Source organism: Rhineura floridana, chromosome 10 (assembly GCF_030035675.1).
Source record: "Rhineura floridana isolate rRhiFlo1 chromosome 10, rRhiFlo1.hap2, whole genome shotgun sequence".
In the NCBI taxonomy this organism is placed as follows: Eukaryota; Metazoa; Chordata; class Lepidosauria; order Squamata; family Rhineuridae; genus Rhineura; species Rhineura floridana.
Genome location: NC_084489.1, coordinates 36,152,183 through 36,179,734, shown reverse-complemented (window position 1 = coordinate 36,179,734; position 27,552 = coordinate 36,152,183). Strand labels below are relative to the sequence as shown.

Here is a 27,552-nt window from a genome sequence, read left to right as displayed (position 1 = left end):
TACAACACGTCCTTTTTCTGTGCCTTCTTTTAAGCCAGTATGATTACAATATTCTTATCCAATAACTTGTAAATTAATGCATCTTTTAATATTAAGATTTTTTTGTTTGGCCTTGTCCTTGTCTAATTCTTTGGTGAAGACCGCTATTTAAAATGTAGTACAGATTCGGCTTTGATGTATTGCCAATTATCACAAATTAGCTGATGTTTACAGTGAGCACTTTCTTCCTTAATCCCCTTTTTCCCGATTCCATTCCACTAAATTCACATAAATATAGCTTCTTTAATCATTTTCAGTGTGAGATGAAATGTTTTACCAACTTTTCAATGTCATCATAAGCATGACAATTACTCAACACTTCCTAATAAGTGCAAGAACACAGTCCGAAAAATTGATATGCTCTTTCTTTTACAACAAAGAGTATGTAAGAACTACCCCTAAAGTAACATTTATCTCAAGAGTCTAACTTACGTCTGCAAGGCTGCATTGGTGGCATTAATGAGATTTCTATCTGTAATCTTCTCCAGTATTAACAAGGCACTAGTTTCATGACCCTAAAAGAAAGGTAGGAAGAAGGAGGGAAGGAAAAAAGAGGGATACTTTATTCTTCCTTTAAAACAAAATCTATTATTTTAAAATTTGGCAAGGTTTGCACACTTCCTTGAAACAATGCACATTAAGTTTTCTTTAGATTATGTAAGCAACAAATATTTGTAATTAGCAAGTAGAGTTTTAATTAGCCCTAAGAACTAGTATGGTCCATGGAAGATTTTATTACACTTGGAAAGGTCTAGCCTAAGGTATTTAGATATTTTAGATAGTGTGAAGTCTATCTCTTGCTGTCTTTCACTTTAGTGTCTATGTTTCCTCTTTGTACCAACTGCTATCTCTCTCCCTTTATTCCCTTTCAGAACTGTGTCACCCTCTCTTCCCTTTTGGTGAAATGCCCTCTGTATTTCTAGCAGGTTCAGACCCCTGTTCAACCTTAAAAAGTTCAACTTTGTTGTTTTAGCCTTAGACCTCTATCGTTAAAAATGTGTTACTTGCCTCACAATGTTGATGCAACTATGAATGAAGTAAGGATGATAAAGACCTCCCCATCCCACTCATAGAGAAGAGGCAGTTCATTCTGACTGCATTTCAAATATTACATTGCCATGCTTGCTCTTGAGCAACTTTACTTAAGTGGAGAAATAACGATGACAGTGACAACAGGAGCAGCAATATATCACAGAAGCCTCAACCTGGAAAATTATACATACCTTGCTGCAAGCCAAATGCAGTGCTGTGTTTTTACACTTATCTTGCAAGGTCAGGTCAGCTTTAGCACTGCTAACCAACACCTCTGAAAGATATAAAGCATTACATTAGTGGAAACTATAAAGCCAGACACTTTATAGTGTATACACTTATTTTTTACTGTCATCAAGAGACAAATATCTCATCAGCGGAGGCTGTTCTCAACTACAAAGTGTAAGTAGACCTGCAAGGTTTAAGAACGTAAGAGCATTCTTGCTGGATCAGACCAAAGGCCTTTTCACACAGTGGCCAACTAAATCTCTATGGGAAGTCCTCAAGCAGGATTTGAGCACAACAGCCTCTCTCACCACTCAATGAACATCTTTTCTAAATTGCCCAACTGCCCCATGTTTCATCATCATCCTATAAGCCTCTCAAGAGGTAACAAAGACCATCACGCTCAGCCTCACAATGAAGGGGCTAATCCTGTGAGCAAAATGCTTCTGTGGCTGTATCTGTAAGAAGGTGGGTGGGTGGCTCGGTGGGAGAAGTCTTACAGTTCCTGTTCTTTTGAATCCAATTTTTAAAATAAAAATATTAGCCAAGAAAAGCTGCCTGATTGATTAGTCAATTTGTATTTCTCAGATCTCTGAGGCTCTACTATCATACTTGTACAAAAGCCTTTGCAGTTCTAATGCAGCTTTTACATTAGCATATTTATTAGTAATGAAAATAGAGATATACAAAAGTTTTCTTTTTACCAACTGTATTTGTTTGTCCATTTTCTGCAGCCATCATTAGAGGCGTCTTCCCAGAGGAATCTACAGAGTTTACTTGTGCATTATGGCTGAGCAAAAGCTGTAAGCACTCTACATGGTCTGTAAAGGCTGCTGCATGAAGGGGAGTTCTGAGGAGAGGAAAAAGAGCACTTTTTGTAGATATGGAATAGGCCAACTATTCAGAATATAACCACAATTTTAGTTAGAAGCACAACCTGTACAACAGCAGTTGTAAAAAAATGCTTTAAAAATTTAAAGATTACATTTACGCATACCCTGGACTTCAGGAAGGCCAATTTTAATAAACCCAGAACAATGATAAGTAAAGTCCCATGAGAAGCCTAATGAGAAAAGGAGTCCAAGATGAGTGGGAGTTTCTAAAAAAGGAAGTTCTAAAAACACAACTACAAACAATTCCAAAAAGGAAAAAAGGTGGAAGACAGCAGAAGACGACAATGTGGCTTCACAAAAAGCTTGGAGACAACCTGAAAACAAAAAAGGATGCATATAGGAAGTAGAAGGCCAGTACACAAAAGAATAGTACAGACAGCAAGCACAAAATTGCAGGGATGGTGTCAGGAAGGCTAAAGCTGAGAATGAGCTGAAGTTAGCGAGGGATGCTAAAAGCAACAAAAAAGCTTTCTTCAGGTACATGCATAGTAAAAGACAGAGAAAAGAAATGGTGGTACAGTTACTCAATGAGGATGGCAAAATGATAAGAGATGACAAAGAAAAGGCACAAGTCTTTTGCCTCAGTCTTCTCCCAAAAGAGGGTCTATGACCCTCCTGGCAAAATGATGTACAAGTCGAAGGGGCAGGACTGCAGCTTGAGACTGACAGACAATGGTCAAGGAATACCTAATTATTTTCAATGAGTTCAAATCTCCAGGGCCTGATAAACTGCATCCTACAGTAATGAGGGCATTGGCTGAAGAACTCTCAGAACCACTATCTATTATCTTTGTGAAATCATGGATGGGTGAAGTGTCGGATGATTGGAGGAGGGTTAATGTTGTCCCTATTTTCAAAAAGAGCAAAAAGGAGGAACCTGGTAACTACATCAGCCTGACAAAAACCACTGGGTAAATTCTGGACCAGACTATAAAGTGGTCAGTCTGTAAGCACCTTGAAAACAATGCAGTAATTACTAGAAGCCAACATGGATTTGTCAAGGATAAATCCTGCTAGACTAATCTTACCTCATTTTTTGATTGGGTAACCTCCCTGTAGACTGCAGGAATGCTGTGGACATAATATGTATCTCGACTTCAGCAGAGTTTTTGACAAAGTGCCCCATGGTATTGTGATTACGCAAGCTGGCTAAGTGTGGGCTGGATGGAACCACTATCATGTGGATCCACAGTTGGCTACAGAATCGTACTCAAAAGAGTGCTTATCAAGGGTTCCTTTTCAAACGGGGGAAGTAATGAACAAAACACAAGGCTCAGTCCTTGGCCCAGTGCACTTCAACACTTTTATTAATGACATGAATGAGGAGGTACAGGGAATGCTTATCAAATTTGCAGATTATACAAAACTGGAAGGGATAGTTAAAATCCTAGAGGGCAGAAATGAAATTCAAAGTGATCTTTATAGGCTGGAGCATTGGGCTGAAAACAATAGAATGAAATTTAACAGGAATAAGTGTAAAATTCTACAACTAGGGGGAAAAACTAAATGCACAGTATAAGATGGGGGGTGCTTGGCTCAGCAATACTGTATGTGAGAAGGATCCTGGAATTGTTGATCACAAGCTGAATATGAGGCAACAGTGTGATGTGGCTGCAAAAAAAGGTAAATGCCATTTTAGGCTGCATAAACAGAAGTATAGTTTCCAATTCATGTGAAGTACTAGTTCCCCTCTATTCAGCACTGGTTAGGCCTCATCTTGAGTACTGCATTCAATTCTAGACACCACACTTTAAGAAGGATGCAGACAAACTGGAACAGATTCAGAGGAGAGCAACAAGGATGATAAGACTGGAAACAAAGTCCTATGAGGAGAGACTGAAAGAACTGGGCATGTTTAGCCTTGAGAGAGAAGACTGAGGGAAGATATGACAGCACTCTTCAAAGGTTGTCACACAGAGGAAGGCATGGATCTCTTCTTGATCATTCCAGAGTGCTGGACACAGAATAATAGGCTCAAATTACAGGAAGTCAGATTTTGACTGATCAGGAAAAACTTCCTAACTATTAGAGCGGTATGACAATGGAACGCAATGGCCTTATAGGCCCTTTACAACTCTACTGTTCAGCCCTTTCACTTCAACTGTATACATTTATTTTCACATCCTGCCCTTTTCCTGGAACAGCCAGGGCAAGAGAGACAGACAGAGAGGAGATAGGGAAAGCACCACAGACACTAGAAAAAGGATCCAAACCCAGAACTCCGCCCAAATTATCTAAAGCTTCTCTTTTAGGTCCTAAATTAATGTTTCAGAGGTTCTGGTTTACTAGGTAAGGAAAGTTAACTGAAAGTCCAATCCTACATAAGTTTAATGAAGTAGTAGGATTGGAGAGCTCTATGTTATTTATTTAATAATTTATTGAGCATATTATAAATGATACATATCACTGTTAATATATATGGAAGGGGAAATTCCAATATTAATAAAGTATTAAATCTAGCTATAATGTATATAACACCACTATAAAACACCAAACTTTTTCAAATATTAAAACATCAGCCAAATTAAATTATAACACATAGATCTAGTTTTAATTTAGAGAAAACAAGCAAAGCCTGCAACAAAATGTTGTAGTTGGGATGCTGCTGTTCAGGGCTCCAACCAGCCATGCACTCTTCAAAGATACTTTATTACATATCCCTTCACTTTCCTTACTGGCAGCAACCCTATCTAGCTACTTCTGGGCATACTTCAGGGAGCCAGTTTTGCACTTAATGTACTTAAAAAGGCACCTTTGTCCTATATTAGAGCAATTATGATACCCAGCAAAACTTTCTTGGCTATAAGTATGTATTTTGTATTGATTATTGGATTGTAAATTGCTTTGACTTTATATTAAGATAAGCAGCATATGTAGAATTTAAAATACAGAGGGTTTTTTATTATTTAATACAATATTTCAAACCTTACCGTGCTTTTCCATCTGTAGAATTTACAATGCCAGAACCCAGTGTATCAATTAGCATTTCAGCAGCACCCTCATTATCATTTATCCTATCAGAAATTTAAAAGGCAATTACTTCCAGAAAAACGGAACTTTGTTAAAAAGATGTAATGAAATCTACTGGAGTCATGTAGAAGTTGCTTACACAGCACAATGCAATGGGCTGAAAGAATTTCCTTCCATTTTCTGGAAAACTTCTTGCTCCAAAAGAAGTTCAACACAACTGTCATGACCTAAAATGTTTTCCATGCCAGATAGCAAACACAAAATAATACAAATTAGAAGTCTTTTTCTATATCAAACATTAGTAGTGTAAGCAGAATGAATAGTCTATTTCTTATGTCACTTGTTAGAAACTTGCGCACATTTTGGTATCCTCCTGACTATCACGTAATTGAAGTTCTGGCCACCTGTTTTTGGATAGCCATGAAGTTATAATAATTATGGGGTGAAACCAACAGAGTGTGAGGGAAGAGATCAATTAATTGACCCCATAATGACTGAAATATTGAATGTGGTGTGTCTTTCACACTTGATCAGTGCATGTGGACTCTGACATTTATCTTTTTCCTATGTGTTTAAGTATTTGCTGGCCATTGTCTGGCTACTTCCTACAGAAACATCCTCAGCATGCCTCTGATAATTGGTCACATGTTATGGGACCAATTAATTGCAAGCTTTCTAAGGTTCATTTCCATGTGTAAATCTTCACATTATAGAGCATTAGATTATAGGTTGTCTCTGGCCAAAGTTCTTCTGTAGTTCTCTTAGCGCATGTTAGGATTTTATTAGTTAGCTTCTCTGACCTACAGTGACCACAAGACTGAAAATGTCAATGGAGCTTGGAAGTGCAGGTATCTTAAGTGGGTCAGTGCTGCCTTATTTACCATTGTAACAAGCCCAGTGCAATGATGTATATCCATGATTGTCTGCAAGGGCAGGTACTGCATCTCCAGATGCTGCCGACTGCAAGAGTGCTCCTAGGACCCCAATATGTCCACATGCAGCTGACAAATGTATAGGTGTTCGTCCTCTGCAGTCTCGTAGTATGGGCTTTGCACCATGTTGAAGCAGTGCTTCCACACACTCCTCATGTCCAGTAACTGCCTGGAAGAATGTAACACATACAGCATACATTATGCAGACATGTATGCACCTTAGACACACACACAAAAATCAACGAGATGGCCTCAACAATGTAATCCATCAACTGGTTCACTACAATACAGTAGGGCCCTGCTTTTCGGTGCCCCACCTTTTGGTGTTCTGCTAATACAGCAGCGCCAGTAGGGCGATCAGCTGTAATGCGGGGAGCTCACACGCTACAGCTGATTGCTGTTAGCTGGAGCGTTGGCGGCTGGGATACAGTAGGGCCTCACTTTCTGGCAGTTTTCACTTTTCAGCGTGGGCCTGGAACGTAACCTGCCATATGAGAGGCGCCCTGCTGTATCAGCCCAATTGGCTTTTACTTCAATAAAAGAGCAAAGTTAGAAATTTGCATACAGAAAGGCAGATGGGGGCCTGTTAGGAATATAGGCTAAACTATTGAGAGCTGATCATGTATGTCTTGGGACATGTGCAGAACAGCATTATATTGTTATTTTTATATTGTAGCATTACATATATAGTATACTTGTGAAGGTTTGCTATAAAAAGGGGGAAATATGTAAATTAAAAATAAAGTGGTATGGATCCAAATTAGCTGAACTTAGCTCCCACTGAAATAAATGGCTCTGTCATGACCAACTTGTCCCGCAGAGCTCAATAAGAAGACTAAATGCAACTAATTTAGTCTGTATCAAAAGCAACATTTCAATAATCTTGAGATAAACTTCAGCAATGTTAACAACTGAAAAAAAATATGGGGTGGTGGGGACAACAAGGTGGGAAGACACACTCTTCTTACCCCTCTGTGCAATGCTGTTCTTCCCCATTTATCTTTGGCATCTACATTTGCTCCTTTATTAAGTAATGAATAGACACAATCTGTGTGCCCATTGAGAACAGATAGCATTAGAGGAGTCCTGGAAGAGAAAGAGAACATATACACTCCAGATTAACAAACCTGCTCCCATGGCAAGTTAGGCACTTACAAAAAGCAACATTAGCAAATCCTGGTTTGACTCAGTCCTTGTCATACTTCTAGAAGGGCTGCTGCACATACAAATGGAAACAAAGACAAATCCTTCTTGAAAGGCACAGATGGTTGTGATCATTGTCATCACCTCACATGGCAAGGCACAACTTAAATATTTATATAATACCCAAGCCCCTTGTTCTTTATTTTATTACCAGAATGATTTGAAGGTCTGCCTAGTAATAGACCTATTTCATAGGTTTTAAATATTGAATGCTCTGCTCATAATTCAGCATAAAATTCCATAAACTTAGAAGGGTTAAAAACTAGCTGGAGATAATCCTTCAATACTGCATGTCTTAATTTGAAAACAAACATTATCAAAAAGAAAACATTGTCACAGAATGCCAATAATATATTATAATGGAAATGATAAGAGAGGTTTATTTACATTCTTTATCTAAATCTGTTTCTTCCAGGAAACCATGAACTTTAAATCCAAGAACTTGTAACAGTTTGCAGTTTCTCTGGAATGAGACAAAGCATAAACCCAGCTTCGGACAATATGCTAAGCCAAACAATGGCTTAGCTCACAGCAGCAGAGCAGTAGCAGGACAAGAAGAGGAGCAAATGGTAGAATCCCCTCTCTGGGAACCCGCAAGTTCATATTAACTCATTATTTGGTTTAGTGTTACATGCCAACTGGGTTCATGAGAGTCTAGTAAACAATGTTTGTCAGCAGTATGGAAAAAAATCTGCACTGCATGCAAAAATCAAAGAACAAGAGGACTTCTAAATTTCAGTAAGTGCATAATGTGTACAAGTCCTGGCAGTATGATAAGAAAAAATGTGACTTGTCTATTAAAGAGACCCTCGTTATTTATGTTATATTCAATTGAAATATTTATTCTTTGTGTTCAAAACAAAAAAGCCAGGCAAATATGGTATATCTATTTTAACAATCAAATGCTTCTAAAGGATTTTGAATGTTATTTTAATTGAATGCACATGAAATAAATATTTTTTATAAACAATGATTAACATTTGGTATACATATAATACTACCCTACTGTTAGCCCAGCTCCTGCTAGCTCATTTTAAGAAAAAGAAATTTAAAACGTACTGTCCATTTCCATCTTGAATATCCACAGCATTCTGTGGTTCTGCGTTTCCTATCAATAACCGCAAACATTCTGAATGACCATTTGTAGCTGTAAAATATTAACAATTAAAACCATCAAAATTATTGTAATCATTGTTTAAAAACATTATCAAGGCACATCTGCTTTTCAGAACTTTGATAAAAACTGACTTAAAATCAAGATGAACTGCAAAATAATCATATGAAGCCTTGCATTTATGTAAATGTTTTTCAAGGCTTATAGCTAACTTGTGGATATCTTCCTGTCTTACAAAACATGACTACATAAAAATAATGGACATGTATAACTTTTAAAATTATATAATCCTTTAAAGTATTTTCTTAGACACAGTACCTGATTGTTCAAAACGAGAAACCTTGGTCTACTGGACCTTACACCCACATATTTTTATTACAGCATACAAGTGGTACTTGAATTTCACAAATAAAGGAGGCACAGAGAAGAATGTATTTCTCTGCAATTTTAAGGTAAGTAATTAGACTCAACACCTTACAGCTAGCCTCATATCCTGAATAAATCTCAGCAGAATAATGCTACTATAATGTTCTCAGCTTGAAGCAAGGAAAGCCAGTTTGTGACACCATTTAAGCCTTTTGACAAATTCAAAGAGGGCACTAAAAATAGCAGAGAGAAATCTGAATATGAGTATCAGAATGTGAGCTGGTTCAGCCAGCAAAATTCCCCCAAGCAATCAAGGAACTTGCCTTTAAATCAATGTGGAACCAGGTGATATTTTTTCCTTAGAACTTTTTTTTACATTATTTTTGAGGCTCCATTTTGAGCCAGAACCAGTGCACCAGTGTGGCATGCAAATGTGATGCAAAACATGTCCCTCTGCCTGTCCTCATATAGAGAAATATAAAGGCACTAAACAGATAGTTACACTGTAACAAGATGGAAGACAGGTAGTGGAGAGCAGTGATTGGACATCAGCTGCCATTACCACTTACATCTTCCATGCTGTTTCTTTTCTGTAACTGGGAGGAAGGAAAAAGAGAAGAGGATATCTGCATTGGCTGAGCAACAGACAAAAACAGACAAAAGCTGAGTTTTTTCTTAGGATCATTAACAGAAGGGGAATAGATTTGGGAGTAATCTGGATAGGATATTAATTTGGTATAAGATGGGCAAGAAATTAACTTATTAACAGGAAATTAACAGGACGTTGCAGCTGCAAATATGAGGTCAAATTTGGAGTTTGGGGGCTCAATCTATCTTTGTCTTGAAGAATCCCGTTACTTGAGCAATTTCTTCATCTCTCAAGATACAATTAGACATGATGGTAGAAGAAATAGGCAATCCATGACAAAGTTTTTTGATAAATGAAAAATAGCTAGACGTGTGTGTGTGAACGTTTGTGCAGCGAAGATATTTCAAAGTGCAGTACCAGAGAAGGAAGGCTTACAACCCAAAGCTTTCTGCTGATAGATATCCAACTGCCACATCTAGTTTAGCCCTCAGCTTCACTGGCTTGCTTTCTATGAAGGGAAAGGTTGTGTTGCCACAGCAAATGCAGGGCTAAAGGAGCAGTTTGTTGTTTGGGGGTCAGTCTCATCCCTGCTTTGTACTCAGTTTCTGGCCTCAGGCAAGTTACTTGTCTCCAAGAAGTTCAGCAGACTTTTCCAACAGTGGCTACTGCCAGGCAAACACCCCAGAGAAGCTAGAAACAGGGGAGAGAGCTGTTTGCATCCAGCATCTGATATTGAGATATATACGAGAAAGACATAGGTGTGCATGTAGAAAAAACTGTGTGTGTTTTGTGATATCTCAGGCTTTAGTACTAGATTCCTTATCTCTATAATGGATATTTTTTTCTAGAAAGTCTTCTACGTGTTTAGTGTCTGGACCATATCATGTGTAGCTTGGCTTTCTTGGGCACCTGTTATGAAGATGTTAACGTTTCCTGGTAAGGAGCACAGGGCTGAGGGGAGAGGCTTTTTTATTTTTTTGTGTGACTTTCCCTACCCTTGTGGTTCGGTGAGTCCTTACCAGTTGGACTTAGAGCTGTAGCTGCTGGCAGGATAGCTGGACAGCTGTTGTTTTTTTTGCTCCTTGCAGCTTAGTCACTGACACTTAACACTTGTCACTTGAGGAGGCAGCTCTAAGAGCTGTATTTTGGTGAGGGGGGGGGACTGGCTAGTCCAAGGACTTTGCAAGAACAGCTGCAGCAGTGCAGCAAGCCACCAGCAGAGGGGAGATCCCAAAGGGCCTTGTTCCTGTCACTGCAGCAGGTGATTCTGTCGAAGCCCTGGTTGACCTCTGGAATGGGGAAACGACCAGGGCGGTGGACACTATCGCTCCTGAGCATCCCCTCTTACGGAGTGGAGCCAAACCAGCTCCCTGGTTTACCAGGGGGCTGGCGGCGATGAAACGAATAAGACGGGGACTTGAGCGACGTTGGCGGAAGACTCGATGCGAGTCTGACCGAACATGGGCTAGAGCCGAAGGCCTACTCCATGGCAGTGCAGGCTAAGAAAAAACTTTTCTTTTCTGCCACCATTGCGTCTGCTGGGAGCCGTCCAGCGGAGCTGTTTCGAGTGGTCAGGGGTCTTTTAAACGCTGGCCCCCAGGAAGGTAATATAGACCATTCAACAGCCTGCTGTCAAGAATTTGCATGGCACTTTGCAGATAAAGTCGCTCAGATTCGCTCGGACTTGGACGCTAAAATTGATACAGTCTCAGGGGATGTAACTTTGGCTCCTGCTTGTCCAATAATAATGGATTCCTTTCAATTTGTACAGCCCGAGGATGTGGACAAGATCCTTGGAGAGGCGAGAGCCACCACATGTCTGCTGGATCCTTGCCCTTCCTGGCTCATCAAAAGTCCCAGAGGGGGACTGGCTGAGTGGGTGAGGGGAGTGGTTAATGCCTCTTTACAACAAGGCAGAATTCCATTGTGCCTAAAAGAGGCAGTTGTACGGCCTTTGTTGAAAAAGCCCTCCCTGGATCCCTCCATAATGGGAAATTATTGGCCAGTCTCCAACATTCCATTTTTGGGCAAGGTAATAGAGCGTGTGGTGGCCGCCCAGCTCCAGAGATTCTTGGATGAAACGGATTATCTGGATCCATTTCAGGCCTGGTTACGGGACAGAGACAGCTTTGGTCGCCTTGGTGGATGATCTTCGCAGACAGCTGGACAGGGAGAGTGTGTCCGTTAGTTCTACTGGACCTCTCAGTGGCTTTCGCTACCATCGACCATGGTATCCTTCTGGACCGCCTTGGTGGGATGGGACTTGGGGCACCGTGTTATGATGGCTCCATTCCTTTCTGGAGGGACGAACTCAGAAGGTGGTACTGGGGGACTCCTGTTCAACTCCTTGGCCACTGACCTATGGGGTCCCTCAGGGTTCAGTTTTGTCCCCCATGTTATTTAACATCTATATGAAACCGCTGGGAGAGGCTGTCCAGGGGTTTGGGGTTCGGTGCCATCAGTATGTGGATGACACCCAACTCTATTTCTCCTTTCCACCTAAAGCCAAGGAAGCTGTCCTGGTCCTGAACCAGTGCCTGGCGTCAGTGATGGACTGGATGAGGGCGAACAAATTGAAACTAAATCCAGACAAAACAGAGGTGGTCCTGGTCAGTCGAAGGGCAGATCAGGAAATAGGGATTCAGCCTGTGCTGGATGGGGTTACACTCCCCCTGCAGACACAGGTTCGCAGTTTGGGTGTGCTCCTGGACTCAGCTCTGAACTTGGAGGCCCAGGTCTTGGCCGTGGCCAGGAGTGCCTTTGCCCAGTTAAGACTAGTGCGCCAGCTGCGCCCATTCCTGGAAATGCCTGATTTGACTGTGGTGATGCATGCCTTAGTTACATCCCATTTAGATTCCAGTAACGCGCTCTACGTGGGGCTGCCTTTGAAGACTGTTCGGAAACTTAAACTGGTACAAAGAGCTGCAGCCAGAGTATTAACAGGGCTGGTTACAGGGACCATACAACTCCCTTGTTACAACAGCTCCACTGGCTGCCAGTTTGTTTCCGGTCACAATTCAAAGTGCTGGTTTTGACCTTTAAAGCCCTATATGGCCTAGGTCCAGGCTATTTGTCAGACCGTATCTCCCTATACGAGCCTGCCCGGGCCCTGAGATCTTCAGGAGAGGGCCTTCTCTCAGTCCCAACACCCTCGCAAGTGTGATTGGTGGGGAAGCGAGATAGGGCCTTCTCGGTGGCTGCTCCTTGGTTCTGGAACTCCCTTCCTAGGGATGCACGAATGGCCCCCTCCTTGCCATCCTTCCGTCGGCAAGTAAAGACTTTTTTATTCTGACAGGCTTTTGGGATAGAAGGTGTTTAGGATTGGGCTTTACAAGGCTTGTTTTATTGTTTTATATTATTATTTGTATTATTTTAAATTGTTTTTAGATTTTTAAGTGCCTTTTACGGTTTTAAGGTTGTGCATAGTTTAATTGTATTTTAATTGTACGTTTTTCTATGTTTTTAACTACATGTAGTTCTATTTGTAAGCCACCCTGAGTTCCAGTTTGGAAAAAGGGCGGGGTAAAAATAAAGTTTCAATTCAGTTCAATTCCTTGGGGTTTACCTTCAGAGTTGGGACAAGGGCAAGAGCACTACCGTTTGATTTTTTTTTCCTGTCTGGGAAAATGAGTAGTATGATGTTAAATTATGATTGTTTGTATTGCTTTTGCCCATACTTGTAAGTGGTCTCAGGACTGGCTAGGGAGTCAGACTGACTTCATCCTACAGGTTTGGTACCCTTGAATGAGAGGTGGGGGGAGTTTGGTTTGGTTGTTGCCCAGGGGAGAGCTGAGTGGTTGCTTGAGTAAACTGATATAATTATTAGCATCTGTTCTATTCTTATTGTCTGCATTGTGATTATTGTGAGACCCTGGAGTAGATGGGTGTTGTGGTAGGGAGTGCTTGAAGATGAGTGTGGGAAAGAGACACTATGAAGATGGTCCATGGATATCAGTTATCATGGTGATCGGGGGGGGGAGGCATGGCCAGAAGGGGGGGTGAGAGAGGGGTTTACTGTAAGGCTTTATAGGTTAAAACCAGCACCTTGAATCGGGCCCGGAAACATATAAGCAGCCAGTGCAAGCGGGCCAGAATCGGTGTCACATGTTCCGACCGCTTGGTCCCAGTTATTAATCTGGCCGCTGCATTCTGCACAAGCTGCAGTTTCCGAACCGTCTTCAAGGGCAGCCCCACGTATAGTGCATTGCAGTAGTCCAATTTCGAGGTTACCAGAGCATGAACAACTGAAGCAAGATGTTCCCTGTCCAGAATTCTCTCTCACCAGGAAATCTCTCCACTCAGGAGATGGTCTGGAGGACCTGCATCTGACATGGGGCCACAGAGACTGGCTGGGGTTGCTATTGGTGTACCACTCACCCTGCTACCCAACAATCTCTTTTGACCAAGCTGGCTGATGGTATTTCTGATGTTGTGTTGGAGGAACCCTGGACTGTGATCCTGGGCAACCAACATCCCTGTTTGAGGCTGCTTCAGGGCTGGCTCAGGATCTCATGGCCTCCATGGGACTGTCCCAGATAGTCTCCGGTCCAATGCATAAAGCAGGTCATACCTTCGATTTAGTCTTTGCCCTTGATGGGGAAAGGGGTAGTTGTAAATCTATAGTCATGGTCAGGGGTGGGGGACCTATTTGGATGATTTGCTCCTGGATATTAATAGAACTTGGCAGATGGTTGAATGCTTTGGAAAATTTCCCAGTGGACAGAGCCAGTGATTCTATCAAGGCCATGGTCTTGTTGTGGGATTGGGAGATAAGGACATCTATCAACAAGGTAACTCCCAATGCTGCAAGGCCTGCACTGAGCCTTGGTTTACTGAGGAGTTGTGGGCAATGAAGCAGGCTGGGAGTCGACTGGAGTGCAGATGGTGGAAAACTTGCTCTGAAGCTGGCTGAAGACTTGTTGGGTCACACAATTCTGCTTATCAATTGGCAGTGAAGGTAGTGAAAAAGTAGTACATTACTGCCAGCATTGCATCCTCGTTGAGCTGTCCAGCAGAGTTATTTCAATTTGTCCAGAGGCTAACTGTACCAAAGGTGGTGGATGGCCCTCTGGAGCATTCTGGAGCAGGCTGTGAGCAGCTTGCATGGCACTTTGAGCTTTGTAGTGCCTTAGATGTAGCAGTTTTTGAAAGCTCAGTTGAGGTGTTCAATGCAGCACCTTGCCATATTTTATGGGACCAATTTCAGTTTGTGTGTCCTGATGATGTGAACAGGGCTCTTCCAATTATGCAATCAGCTTCTTTCTTTCTTGACCCCTGTCCATCTTGGTTGGTGACAGCCAGTCCAGGGAAGGGGCTGACCTGGTGGGTACAAGGTGTGGGGACTGTGTCTCTATGCAATGATGCAGTACCTGCTGCAGTAGTGTGTACGCTCCTGAAGCAGCCTCCCCTGGACCCTGTAGTTTATAATAACTATCGCCCAGTCATGAATGCCACCTTCTAGGGCAAGATAGAGGAGAGAGTGGAACATTTGCAGGAGTTCCTGGAGGATATGGACTATCAATTTCAATCTGGATTCAGACATGGCTTTGGGACTGAATCAGTCTTGGCTGCCCTGATGGATGACCTATATTAAGAGCGGGACAGGAGTAATGTGTCTTTTCTCCTGCTTCTTAATCTTTCTGTGGTTTTTGATTCCATTGATGCCAGTACCCTCCTGGACTGGCTCTATGGGATGGATATTGGGGACACTGTTTTATAATGGCTCCATTCCTACCTGCATGGCTGTGACCAGAGAACAGCACTGGGGAACTGTGTCTCAGCCCCATGGCCTGTTTAACATCTACATGAAGTGGTCATTAGGAGTTTTAGAGCTAAGTGTTATCAGTATGCTGATGATATGCAGTTCTATTTCTTCATAACACCTGAGTCAGGAGAGGCTGAGCATGGACTGGAATGTTGTCTGGATAAAATGGATGAGGGCAAATAAATACCAGGCAGACGGAGGAGCGGGAGATCGGGCAGAAGGGCAAGGGAGGGAGGGAATGGGCAGGTGGGAGAACAGCTGCCTCCCTGCGATATGTGGCAGGGACCCTGCCGCTGAAGGGGAGCGCTACTCCCCCACCATAACGAGGGGCCCTCGGGACAGCAGGCAGCCAAGCGGGTGGGGGAGAGGGCAGGCGAGTGGGTGGGGGAGAGGGCAGGCGAGCGGATGGGGGAGGGCAAACAAGAGAGCCAGCAGGGACAGAGGGCAAGCAAGCGGGCAGGCAGCTCCCCCTCTGCAATCTGCAGCAGCCTGCCACGGAAGGGGAGTGCTACTCCCCCACCATAATGAGGGGCCCTTGGGACGGCGAGTGAGTGGGCGGGCGGAGGCGACAGAGAGCAAGCGAGCGCACAACTCCCTTCCTGTGATCCGCAGCAGGCTTCCTGCTGCGGTAGGGGAGCGCTACTCCCCCACCATAACAAGGAGCCCTTCAGGGGCCCCCACCTGGCCGCCCTTTAGAGCCAGCCCTGGGTGGTTCCAGTGTCTGGGAAATCGGCCATTTGCTTGTTCTGGATGGGGTAACTCTCCCTCTGAAAGAACAGGTGCATAGTCTGGGGTACTCCTGGATTCATCCTTGTTACTTGAGGCTAAGGTAGCCTCAGTGGCTAGGAGTGCCTTTTACCAGCTATGGCTGGTGCACCGACTACTGTCCAAATCCTTGGACAGAGACAGCCTGGCTATGGTGATTCATGCACTGGTAACCTCAAGACTTGATTTTTGTAATGCACTCTATGTGGGGCTACCCTTACGCCTGGCCCTGAAGCTCCAGTTGGTGCACGATGATGCAGCTAGACTGTTCATGGGGACAGACTACATCATAACTCTGATGCTCAAAAGCTTGCACTGGCTACCCATATGTTACCGGGCCAGGTTCAAGGTTGTTGTATTCATTTACACTCATTTATACTAAGGACCACTTGATCCCTTATATCTTGGTCCAATCATTGAGATCTTTGGGGGAGTCTCTGTTGGTGGTCCCCATGGCACAGACACATGGCTTGTAACTACTAGAAGCTGTGCATTCAGTGTTGTAGGCCCAAGCCTGTGGAACTCTCTCCCAGTTGATATTAGATATATAGGCTTTTCAGGCAGGCCTATGGGATCTCTGGGGTGGGTTAGGTTTTATACTGTATCAGTGTAGGGTGGTTTTTTAGATGATATGATATTAATACTGTGATTATTATGAATATGTTGATATTGTATTTTATATTGTGTACGTCGCCCAGAGTGTCCGTTAAGTCGGACAGATGGGCGACTAATAAATAAAATTTTATTATTATTATAGACAGGGACCTTCCTTGTTGAACTTCAGACTTTCTTGTTGCAGCAGGCATTTTACAGTAGTGTTTGGTTTCATAATTTTTTTTGTTTTACTCTTTCATTTCCTATATGGTTTGTTTTTATGTATACAGCTTACAAATGTGAATGATTAAGTTGTTTATATATGTCTTAAATAATTATTTTTTCTGACTGTGGCCAGCTGTAACCCGAGTTGCATTGCTCTATGGTGTAGAGCAATGTAATGTATGGATGGCATTGCTTCATGGCATTGTAAACATAGGCAATAGCTATACACTGTAGGTGAACAACTTTTTTTCCCTCTGGGTTCTAATGGCTTGGCATTAGACTTTTTGGAGACACTAACCAATGTTGCTCAAACCTTTCACCATGCTCCTGCTAGAAGGTTCAATTAGGTATCGAATTAATAAATATGAAGGTAGATACCAAGTTAAGAAATTAAGATTTCCATCTAAAGATGGTCAAAACGTATTACTGCATTAAAGCATAAAAGACATTTTGCCACTGATGCAGCCACATTTGATTATCCTAAGGATGGGGTAACAGTCTAATTGATCTGATTTTGTCAACCAAAGGAAAGTCGAAAGGTTTTACAACAGGCCTTACAATGCTTTATTTTTTTTTTTAACATGGAGAGGGTAAGAGGGAGTGGTTGAGATTCCTATCAGGTAAGGAAGGAACCTGCTGCTTACAGGATTTGGGGGGGGTGATCATGTGATCAAAAAGTGGGGTATAAATAAGAAAACAAACTGAGGATCACACATCTCTTAGAAAGTTCACACATCTCATGTGATGGGCTGCTGCTTCAGCCTAGGAAAATACTGACAGACTGTCTATCACTTCATGTTATCAAGGCAAAGCCACCATAAAGGAGATCACAAAATATAATTGCATATAATTGGTTGTTCTGTATGCCTAAATATTCTAGGTATCTCAAACACTTCTGCTAAAAGAAAGGAAGAAGACAGACACTCCCAAGCCAATGTAATTATAAAACAGTAATAAACTATGATCCAATAAAACTAAATAAAAATCACAGTAAGATCAATATTATATCTGCTTTTTACAAACAGTAGAATCTGAAAATCTGTCCAATATCTACCCTTTTTACTTCTCTTCTACTATTTTAGAAATGAAGCGTTAAAAGGCTTACCTGCAGCATGAATTGGTGTTCTCTTTACAACATAGTCTTTCACCAAAATAGATGCTCCCTGATTAATTAGTACATCTACACATTCAACATGTCCCTTAAAAGCTGCAAGATCCAAAGGCGTTCTTCCATTATTGTTCCGGACATCAAGATCCAACAAAGACTGCACTAATACTTCCAGAGCTTGATGGTGTCCGTGATAGGCCTGAGAAATATAAATACAATATAAATAAAAATGAAGGCAAAATTTGAGGCAAAATGTACACTTTTGAGGCAAAAGATCCAGATATCTATCAGATGTAGCTCAGATATTAACAAGTACAAAGAATTAGTGACCCGTAAGTGAACTCAAAGTTATATTAAATCATCCAGAAAAATGTGTGTGTACTTTCTAATAACCAATAATCAATACTTGGTGAATTGAATACTTACAGCTAAGTGCAATGGACTAATTGGTGCCCTGTTGTCTGAATCATTCAGCATGTCTGTTCCTGATGTTTCCATTAGCTAAACAGAAAAATATACTTGATAACTTAAAAATTATTGATTTAACATATAGACTTCAACAATGTATGGTTGCCCTATTCTGGCTTCATTAACAGAAGTAGCAAGATGAGGAGTTAGTTTTTTGTTAAAATGGCTTAATAAAATTATTAAGCCATTGTAACAAAAATATGAGCTTGCATATAAACTTTTCATATTTTTCCTGACATACTATAAATACATTTGAAACAGGTGAAGTCAAATGATTTAAAAAAAATTAGCTAAAAGACATTTATAAGCTGCTAGGAAAAAAGTTGTCAAGAAATGGAAGCATTTGAGAAGGAAAGAAGATGTTGGCTTGGTTTGCATGTCACAGTAAGCTAGAGTATGATTTACTGTGACCATGTGAATGTGCTGGCTCCTGGTGAGGAGCTCACACCCACATCATCCCCAGACTTATAGGTCCCCATGGGACCTGGCTCAGCATGTCATCCAAAGCCAGGAATGTGGGTAAGGTCTCTGCTCCTTAACTACAACCTGTAACCACAGGACAACTTTTGGCTATAGATTGTGGTTAAGGAAGAGACACCTTAATCATGATCCTGGGTTTGGACAATATGCTAAGCCAAACCTTGGCTTAGGTGCCACGCCGCACTGACCTGAGGAACAAAGCAGCTGCAATCTCCTCCTTGGAAGCCAGTACGTTTGCGCTAGGCCATGATTTGGCTTAGTGTGATGTGTGAACAGAGCTGTTAAGAAATCAAGCTGAATTAAATAGGAAAGAAAACTGCAGGAGGAAAAATGAGCTAACAGAAAAATAAGCAGTAATTTTTATTTCTCTAGCTTGTTTGGCCTCTCACCAACAGGAACACTGTAGACAATATTAAATCAATCTGAACTTTACTAATTAGCTTATTTAAAAACAAACTGGAAGAGTCATATATTTTATTTTGAGTCATTATGACCTTTTAACTGAGTATCTGTTGAATTTTGAGTATAAATACTGAAATACCAAACAGAAAATAAGCTCTTGTACTCTGGTTCTGCTTGCAGGCTTCCCATAGGCATCTGCTTAGCCACTGAGAGAACAGGAAGTTGGCTTGATCTAGCAGGGATCTTCTTATGTTCTAAAAAATCATTTTGAATAAATGTTTTATAGCAAAGGTCTTTATACTTACCACATCTAGAGGTGTTTCACTGGCAATCTGCAATGAAACACAAACTTAAGATAAGTTGCTGAAAATGTGTAAATACAAAATTCTAACTTATTATTATTATTCAGAAAACTTACAGTTCCTAGCTTAGGTTATATAAAAGAACCACTGTAATTCAAATATACACATATCTTTTCAAGTTGTTTCACCCTTTGCATTCCAGGTTTGGCATGCAAATCACACATCCATCAAATAATCTATATCCTCAGTGCAGCCAAAGGAAACATTCCTGCTGACTTTAGTTGAACTAGACTTTACATATTAGCCAGGATTCAAAGAGGAATGATCATTCTGGGCTGTTGTTTTTTGAACAGCCTATGTATGGCAAATAACTTTTCAAACTGTATGGAATATACAAAAGTACTTTGTCATATGATATGAGGGCCTGCAGCTCAAAAAAAAAAAAGTCAAAAATTCTGTAGGCATGCTAAGCCCTCAGGTATGAGTAATGTAGCTTTTCAATCTTGGTTTTACTTTACTTGGTTTTACTTTAATATTCATTAATATAATAAAGCAGTTTAGTAGCTTACTATTGAAAATATGCAATAGTAAGCTACTAAACTGCTTTATTATTTTAATGCATATTATCATTTTCCTTTTGTGTTTTAAAAGAAATGTCCTACATGTACTTTCTAACATGCATTTTTTCCAGTCTTTATTTATTGGTAAACATCCTTCACAATAACTTCTCTTACCAATTCAAGACACAAGCGATGACCATAAGCTGCAGAATAATGAACAGCATTGTATCCTTGCTTGTCTCGAATCCCTGGATTTGAATCATTTCTTAATAAGTATTCCAGGCACCTGTACAAAATAAATGACATTTTTTAATCTTTAATCAGTTGGAGGGGGGTAGTGTGAACCCTGAAACCAGTCCCCTTTGAGTCTTTATGCACAGAGATGAGTTATTCATCTCTCTCTCTCTCTCTCTCTCTCTCTCTCTCTCTCTACACACACATATATACACACACACACATATACACCTTAGTCATAAATAACTTCAGAGAGATTTACTCAAAACTACAGTACGTTATAAAACCCAAAATAACAAATTAAGACAAAAGTTAAATTCCATACCAAACCAACAACTAAAAGCAGTTCTCTGTTACAAATGGGCAACATCACGCTGTCAAAACTGAAAATGTAATTCGTGTATTGGATATTGCTGTGGGTCAAAAGCTCAAAGTGGGCAGGGTCAAAGCATAAACATAAATGCACATAAAAGCACACAAATGCAGATGCATACTGGAAAAAAGGCTTCCTTTCTAAGCACACAGCATGGAAACATAGTAAGATGTCCACAAGGAAGACAGATATCTCATCAATGCCCTTCCTTCTGTGCTGTTTAAACTTAATTGCACACTCTATTTCAAATAAATACATTGTTAAAATTTGTACACTGTCTTCTGAGCCTTTTTAAAAATACTAATACATCAAAAACTTGTCTATCAATTTAACTAAATTCCCACTGTATAATATTCAAAAGAGTTTTTCTAGCCTATTTTGTCCCAGTGGCTGTATTCAGACAATCAAATCTTAGCTGAATAAACAGATGTGAACTAGCCTTATGGCCATGCACATAGTCATATAAGTGACTAAACAAACCAGGAAATCTTCAGTTGACTTGTTTCCTATTTTATCCAAATCAGGAAACTATGGTGAACAGCTTCAGAACAAGTCAGGATATTAAGCCTTGGTCTGAAATTGGCTTGTACTGAAGCCAATAATTATAGTTTCTGGTTCAGATGAAATGGAAAACTAATCAAATGAAGCTTACTTCCTGGCTTATTTGCCAGTTTGTGTGAAGGGGCAGTGTGCACAACCCTAATGCTTATTCTTATCTTGGAAATACTTTCAGATCCCTGAATTATTATTTCAATGTCAACTGGGTCATTACATTGTCTGGTGTTTGGGATTATAACAAAGGAACATGGGCCTACTAAAACCAGGGCTGGGTTCCATATTTGTCTGCCAGAAGGTGCTTCTGGAATAATTCCTATGGTGATATGCATCTGGACAATATAATATCAGAATTGGTAGTCTGTACTGATTTTTCAGGAAGGATTCTCTAGCTAGAAGCCACTGGAAGCAGCAGCATGCGAGGAGACCAGGAAGTCAACAACTTTTGGGGGCCCATTTGGAAACCTGAGAGACTGCCATGGACACCAACTACGCACATAACCTCATACATGCTCACTCATCCTCTCCCCCTCCCCGCAATTAGGCTTCAAAAATGGTTTCAGCTTTTCTCACACCTAACTTTTTTTTGGGGGGGGGGGTTGTTAGTGATCTTTCTACAGAGGTCTTTTACTATAGCCAATAGTATGCTTCTTTCAAGACTAACTGCACTTCAGGAGTCACACCTGGTAAGAGGAGGGTTAATTTATTATTTATTTATTTTATTCGATTTATATACCGCCCACAGCCCGAAGGCTCTCAGGGCGGTGCACAACATAGGATAAAATACAATAAAATCACAAAAACAGTAGAGCATAAATATTAAACAATAAACAACCTAATATACATTAAAAGCTTAAAAAATAGATTAAAATGCCTGGGAGAATCAAAGGTTTTCACCTGGCGCCGAAAAGATAAAAGTGTAGGCGCCAGGCGGACCTCATCGGGGAGACTGTTCCATAATTCGGGGGCAGCCACTGAAAAGGCCCTAGATCTTGTTACGACCCTCCGAGCTTCTCTGTGAGTCGGAACTCGGAGGAGGGCCTTAGATGTTGAACGTAGTGAACGGGTAGGTTCATATCGGGAGAGGCGTTAACCTTCCCCCACCCCACCTATGCCCCCCAAAATGCCCCTCCCCTGGTACAATTATACTTGACAAAAGCCTTATATTGTAGTGAATAGACAGCTTCTTTGAAACCTAATTGCACTTTGTGAGCCGCTTTCAATAGGGGTTGTTACTGCTGGGGAAGGAAGAGTGAACCCTTCCTACTCCAGCTGTGACTCTCCCTCAATAATTCCTCCCCTGTTGCAATTAGGCTTGGGGGGGGGGAAACTTCCACCATAACCAAAATAAGGCTTCTTTCAAATATAATTGTGGTGCAGGGAAGGGGTTTAGTGTGTGCGTGGATCACACCCCTTCCTCCTCAGCTGTGGGCATGAATGGCTTTTCCAAGCCTAACTGAAGCAGAATGGGAGGGTCCCACCAAGTAAGACCTTGGTGGGTAGATGTATCTCTGTAGTGTTAGGTTGGCAACCGCCATAATAGAATGTTGCTCCGAAACTATATTCCAATGCATTTACAGCTCTGCTTCTTAGTAATTGCAGGCATGGAAATATCCAACCTCATAATAATTGCGGGGGGGGGGGGGAATAAATGCTACTAATTCTGTGTAACTTCATTACCCTATCAATACTAATTCTGGCTTCCACCTTCAACTTGTGGGCTTCCCATGGGCATCTGGTTGGCCACTGTAAGAACATGACGCTGGACTGGATAGGTCATTGGCGTGATCCAGCAAGAGCTTCTTTATGTTTGTTTATTTATTTTTATTTATTTGATTTATATCCTGCCCTTCCTCCCAGCAGGAGCCCAGGGCGGCAAACAAAAACCGGTGCCTGGCTGCGACAATGGACTGGATGAGGGCTAATAAACTGAGGCTCAATCCAGACAAGACTGAGATGCTGCTAGTGGGTGGTTCTTCTGACCAGAGGGTGGATGTCCAACCTGTCCTGGATGGGGTTGCACTCCCCCTGAAGGAGCAGGTTCACAGCTTGGGGGTTCTCCTAGAACCATCTCTGTCACTTGAGGCTCAGGTAGCCTTGGTGGCACAGAGTGCCTTCTACCGACTTTGGTTGGTGGCCCAACTACATCCCTATCTGGACAGGGATAACCTGGCTTCAGTTGTCCATGCTCTGGTAACCTCCAAATTAGATTACTGCAATGCACTCTACGTGGGGCTGCCTTTGGACAGTTGGGAAACTGCAGCTTGTGCAAAATGCAGCAGCCAGATTGGTAACAGGGACCAGATGGTCCAAACATATAAAACCGATTCTGGCCTGCTTGCATTGGCTACATGTATGTTTCCGAGCTCAATTCAAGGTGCTGGTTTTGACCTATAAAGCCTTATACGGCTTGGGACCACAATACCTGATGGAACGCCTCTCCCGATACGAACCCACCCGTACACTACGGTCAAGATCAAAGGCCCTCCTCCGGGTGCCTACTCCAAAGGAAGCTTGGAGGATGGCAACAAGGGAGAGGGCCTTTTCAGTGGTGGCCCCCAAATTATGGAATGATCTCAGTGACGAGGTGCGCCTGGCGCCAACACTGTTATCTTTTCAGCGCCAGGTCAAGACTTTCCTCTTCTCTCAGGCATTTTAGCATGTGTTTTAAATTGTTTTTATATTGTTTTAAATTTTAAAATTGTGTTTTAAATTGTTTTTAAAATATGTATTTTAAATTGTATATTTGTTTTAATGTTTTTGATTGCTGTAAACCGCTCAGAGAGCTTCGGCTATGGGGTGGTATACAAGTGCAATAAATAAATAAATAAATAAAAACACTCTAAAACATCATAAAAACACATTTTAAAATATATTACAACAAAACATCTTTTAAAATATATTACAACAAAACATCTTTAAAAATACCTTTTAAAAAAAGCTTTAAAAACAATTCCAACACAGACAAGCCTGGGATAAAGTCTCTTCTTAAAAGGCTTGTCGAAAGAGGAAGGTCTTCAGTAGGCACCAAAAAGATAACAGATGGTGCCCGTCTAATATTTAGGGGGACGGAATTCCAAAGGGTAAGTGCCACTACATTAAAGGTCCTCTACCTATGTTCTGTGGAGCAGACCTCCTGATAAGATGGTATCTGCAGGAGGCCCTCATCTGCACAGCATTATGAGGGGTGTCATGGCCCCGTCAGAGGACTCCTCAGATGAGGACGACTTGGGAGTAACAGCAGCAGACCCAGGAGCAGCAGGAGACACGGAGGAGCCTCCTGAGAATCCAGCTCCTTCTGCCCCTCAGCTGCACCCCAGGGACAGCAGAGGCCCTGCAGCCAGACACAGACAGTGAACAGGATACTCCCCCCTCACCTGCAGAACGTAGACAGCAGAAGGTCAGGCAGAAGAGAGGCAGGCCTGTCTCCTTAAGGCCCAAATGCTGAGGGCTCACACCTGCTGTCCATCCTGCTCTTTATAAGGCACACCTTGGCTGCAGCTTGTTGCTGACTGCAACGTCAGGCGTGGCTCTGTGTAGACCTAGTTTCCCTGCAGCATCTCTTTGACTGACCTCCTTGGTCCTTGATCCCGGACCTCCACTGACCTCGCTTCTGGACTTCTGACTCGGCAAGTACGCTTCGGATAGGCCTGGCAGATTTACAACCCGACTGCTGGCTAAGGACTTTCCTTCCCTGCTAAGACCCAGGAATTTCCAGCCCCCCCTGACACTGCTCATGCAGTGTAGAGCTGACAGTTTGCAGTCAGCCCAAACAAAGCAGGCAACAAAGGAGTGGGGGAAGTGCTGACCATGGCGCAACTCCAGCAGGAAAACTTGCTCCTGCACTCACAAGTAGACCAGCTGCTGTTGGCCGTCCAAGGTTTGCAAACCCAGCTAGCAGCAGCCCCACCCCCTCTCACCCAGGAATTTCCAGCCCCCCCTGACACTGCTGATGCAGTGTAGAGCTGACAAGGGGTAAGACAAACTGTGAGGTATCCTGTCCCAAGCTGTATAGGTCTTTGTACACCAAAACTAGAACCTTGAACTTAGCCCAGTAGCTAATACACAGCCAGTGCAATTCTTCACCAGTAGGGTGACATGTTGGCAATACCCTGCCCCAGTGAGCCGTCTCGCCACTGCATTTTGCACCAACTGCAGCTTCTGGACCAACCGCAAGGGCAGCTCCACATAGAGTGCTTTGCTGTAATCCAGCCTGGAGGTTACCAGTACATAGACAACAGGCTATCCCAGTCCAGAAACGGCCGCAGCTGTTTTACCAGCTGAAGCTGGTAAAAGGCACTCCAAGCCACTGGGGTCACTTAGGACTTTAGTGACAAAGATGGATCCAGGAGTGACCCCAGACTAAGGAACCTGTAAACCACCAACCCACAGCGCCTCCGTCTTGCTAGGATTCAGACTCAGTTTATTGGCCCTCATCCAGCCCATCACCAAGTCTGGGCACCGGTCCAGAGTTATGTCCTCTCCTGATCCAGATGTTGCAGAGAAACACAGCTGGGTACCATCAGCATACTGCTGACACCTCACCCCAAATCTCCTGATGACCACTCCCAAGGGCTTCATATAAATGTTAAACAGCATGAGGGACAAGATAGCCCTGTAGCACCCCACAGCACAACTGCCAGGGGGCCAAAAGACAATCACCCAACATTTTTCTCTGAAAATGAACCTGGAGGTAGGATCAGAACCACTGTAAAACAATGCCTCCAATACCCATCTCACTAAGTCAGCTCAGAAGGATACTATGGTCAATAGTATCAAAAGCTGCTGAGAGATCAAGTAAGAATAACAGGGTTGCACTCTCCCTGTCATTCTCCCAATAAAGGTCATCCATCCAAGGCTGATTCAGTCCCATAACCAGGCCTGAGCCCAGACTGGAATGGGTCAGATAATCTGTTTCATCCAAGAGTACTTGCAGTTGCTGCGCCACAATCCTCTCAATCAACTTCCCTAAAAAGGGGGTATTTGCAGCTGGGCGGTAGTTGTCACAAACCAATGGGTCCAGGGTGGGCCTTTTCAGGAGTGGTCGTATCACCGCCTCTTTCAGGGCAACTGGAACCTCTCCCTCCCACAACGATGCACTGACCACACCCTGGATCCACTCTGTCAAATCCCCTCGGCAAGCTTTTAATAAGTCAAGAAGGGCAAGGGTTGAGAGGACATGTTGCTGGCCGCATCGTCACAAGCACCTTGTCCACATCATCAGGCCTCATCAACTGAAATTGTTCCCAAGAAGTTGTAGCAGACATTGCACTGTACACCACACTGGGGACTACAGTAGATGTGGATGAAGTATCAAGATTGCACCAGAGATGAGCAACTTTACCCTCAAAGTGCCTTGCAAACAATTCACAGTGGGCTGCCGAAGGGTCTAAAACTCCATTTCCTGGAGCTGATGTCAACAGACCCCTGACAATTTGGAAAAGCTCCACTGGATGGCTACTTGAGGATGCGATGGTGGCAGAGAAGTGAGCCTCCTTCACCACCCTCACTGCCACACAATAGGCACTGTTATGTTTTATTCATGCCCAATCAGCCTCACAACATGTCTTCTGCCACTTGCACTCTAGCTGTTGTCCAGCCCGTTTCATTGCCCTTAGTTCACTGATGTACCAAGGTTCAAACTGGGCTCCACATGTGACGGAGAGAGTGCTCAGGGGCAATCCAGCAGCCTCTTCTTTATGTTCTTATGTTAACTGTTTGGTATGTCTTATTTCCGGTATGATGCCTTGAGACTACTGGTTCATCTCTTTATATACTGCTTTTTATGATGAAGCAGATTTATAACAAAAATAGTTAAAATATTTCCTAATTATGAGGGAAGTGTTATTGCAGTAATCTCTCATTTCTGTCTAAAATCACAACAAAGATTAAAAATTTAAATGAAATTGATTTTCTGTCATGTCTTTATCAATAGTAATTTTCCCTGTTGCAATAGTTTTCAAATAACAACTCAACAGCCATGCATCACAGCCATTATTTACTTGATAGTTTTTTGCTGTGACTATAACTTAGCTACTCACACAGAATATAGACCAATATTTGTAGGAGAAAAGTAGCTCAAATGTTAGTATAAACTCATCTCTTCTAACAATGCATCCTCAATTTGAGAAAACTGTATGATAAATTTCATACTAATGAGGGGTTTGAATGTTAAGATTTCTAAGAAGTGCTATACTTACTTTCCGTCTGTGTCCGATGCAGCTGCATAGTGCAGTGGTGTACAACCCCTTTCATCAAGGTCATTTACACTAGCTCCAGAACCCACAAGGGCAAACAGGCACTGGTAATTACAGTTGGCAGCAGCATAATGGAGTGGACTCCTATGGCATATTTTTAAA

The 27,552-nt window shown here is 42.2% G+C and overlaps 1 protein-coding gene across 4 annotated transcripts in view; it reads right to left on the bottom strand.

The window, feature by feature from the left end:
- The window catches only part of ANKRD28 (ankyrin repeat domain 28), a 149,568-nt gene that overhangs the window by 10,941 nt on the left and 111,075 nt on the right, over positions 1-27,552 (bottom strand). For all 4 annotated transcript variants that reach the window (XM_061585885.1, XM_061585886.1, XM_061585887.1 and 1 more), the window contains 13 exons: positions 27,394-27,534; positions 20,206-20,317; positions 19,475-19,501; positions 18,246-18,320; positions 17,817-18,018; positions 8,354-8,441; positions 7,060-7,177; positions 6,041-6,260; positions 5,299-5,386; positions 5,120-5,203; positions 2,001-2,146; positions 1,263-1,345; positions 472-554 (listed from right to left, as the gene is read on the bottom strand). In XM_061585885.1, coding sequence (XP_061441869.1) covers positions 472-554; positions 1,263-1,345; positions 2,001-2,146; positions 5,120-5,203; positions 5,299-5,386; positions 6,041-6,260; positions 7,060-7,177; positions 8,354-8,441; positions 17,817-18,018; positions 18,246-18,320; positions 19,475-19,501; positions 20,206-20,317; positions 27,394-27,534 — 1,467 coding nt within the window. The remainder of the gene's footprint in view (positions 1-471; positions 555-1,262; positions 1,346-2,000; positions 2,147-5,119; positions 5,204-5,298; positions 5,387-6,040; positions 6,261-7,059; positions 7,178-8,353; positions 8,442-17,816; positions 18,019-18,245; positions 18,321-19,474; positions 19,502-20,205; positions 20,318-27,393; positions 27,535-27,552) is intronic.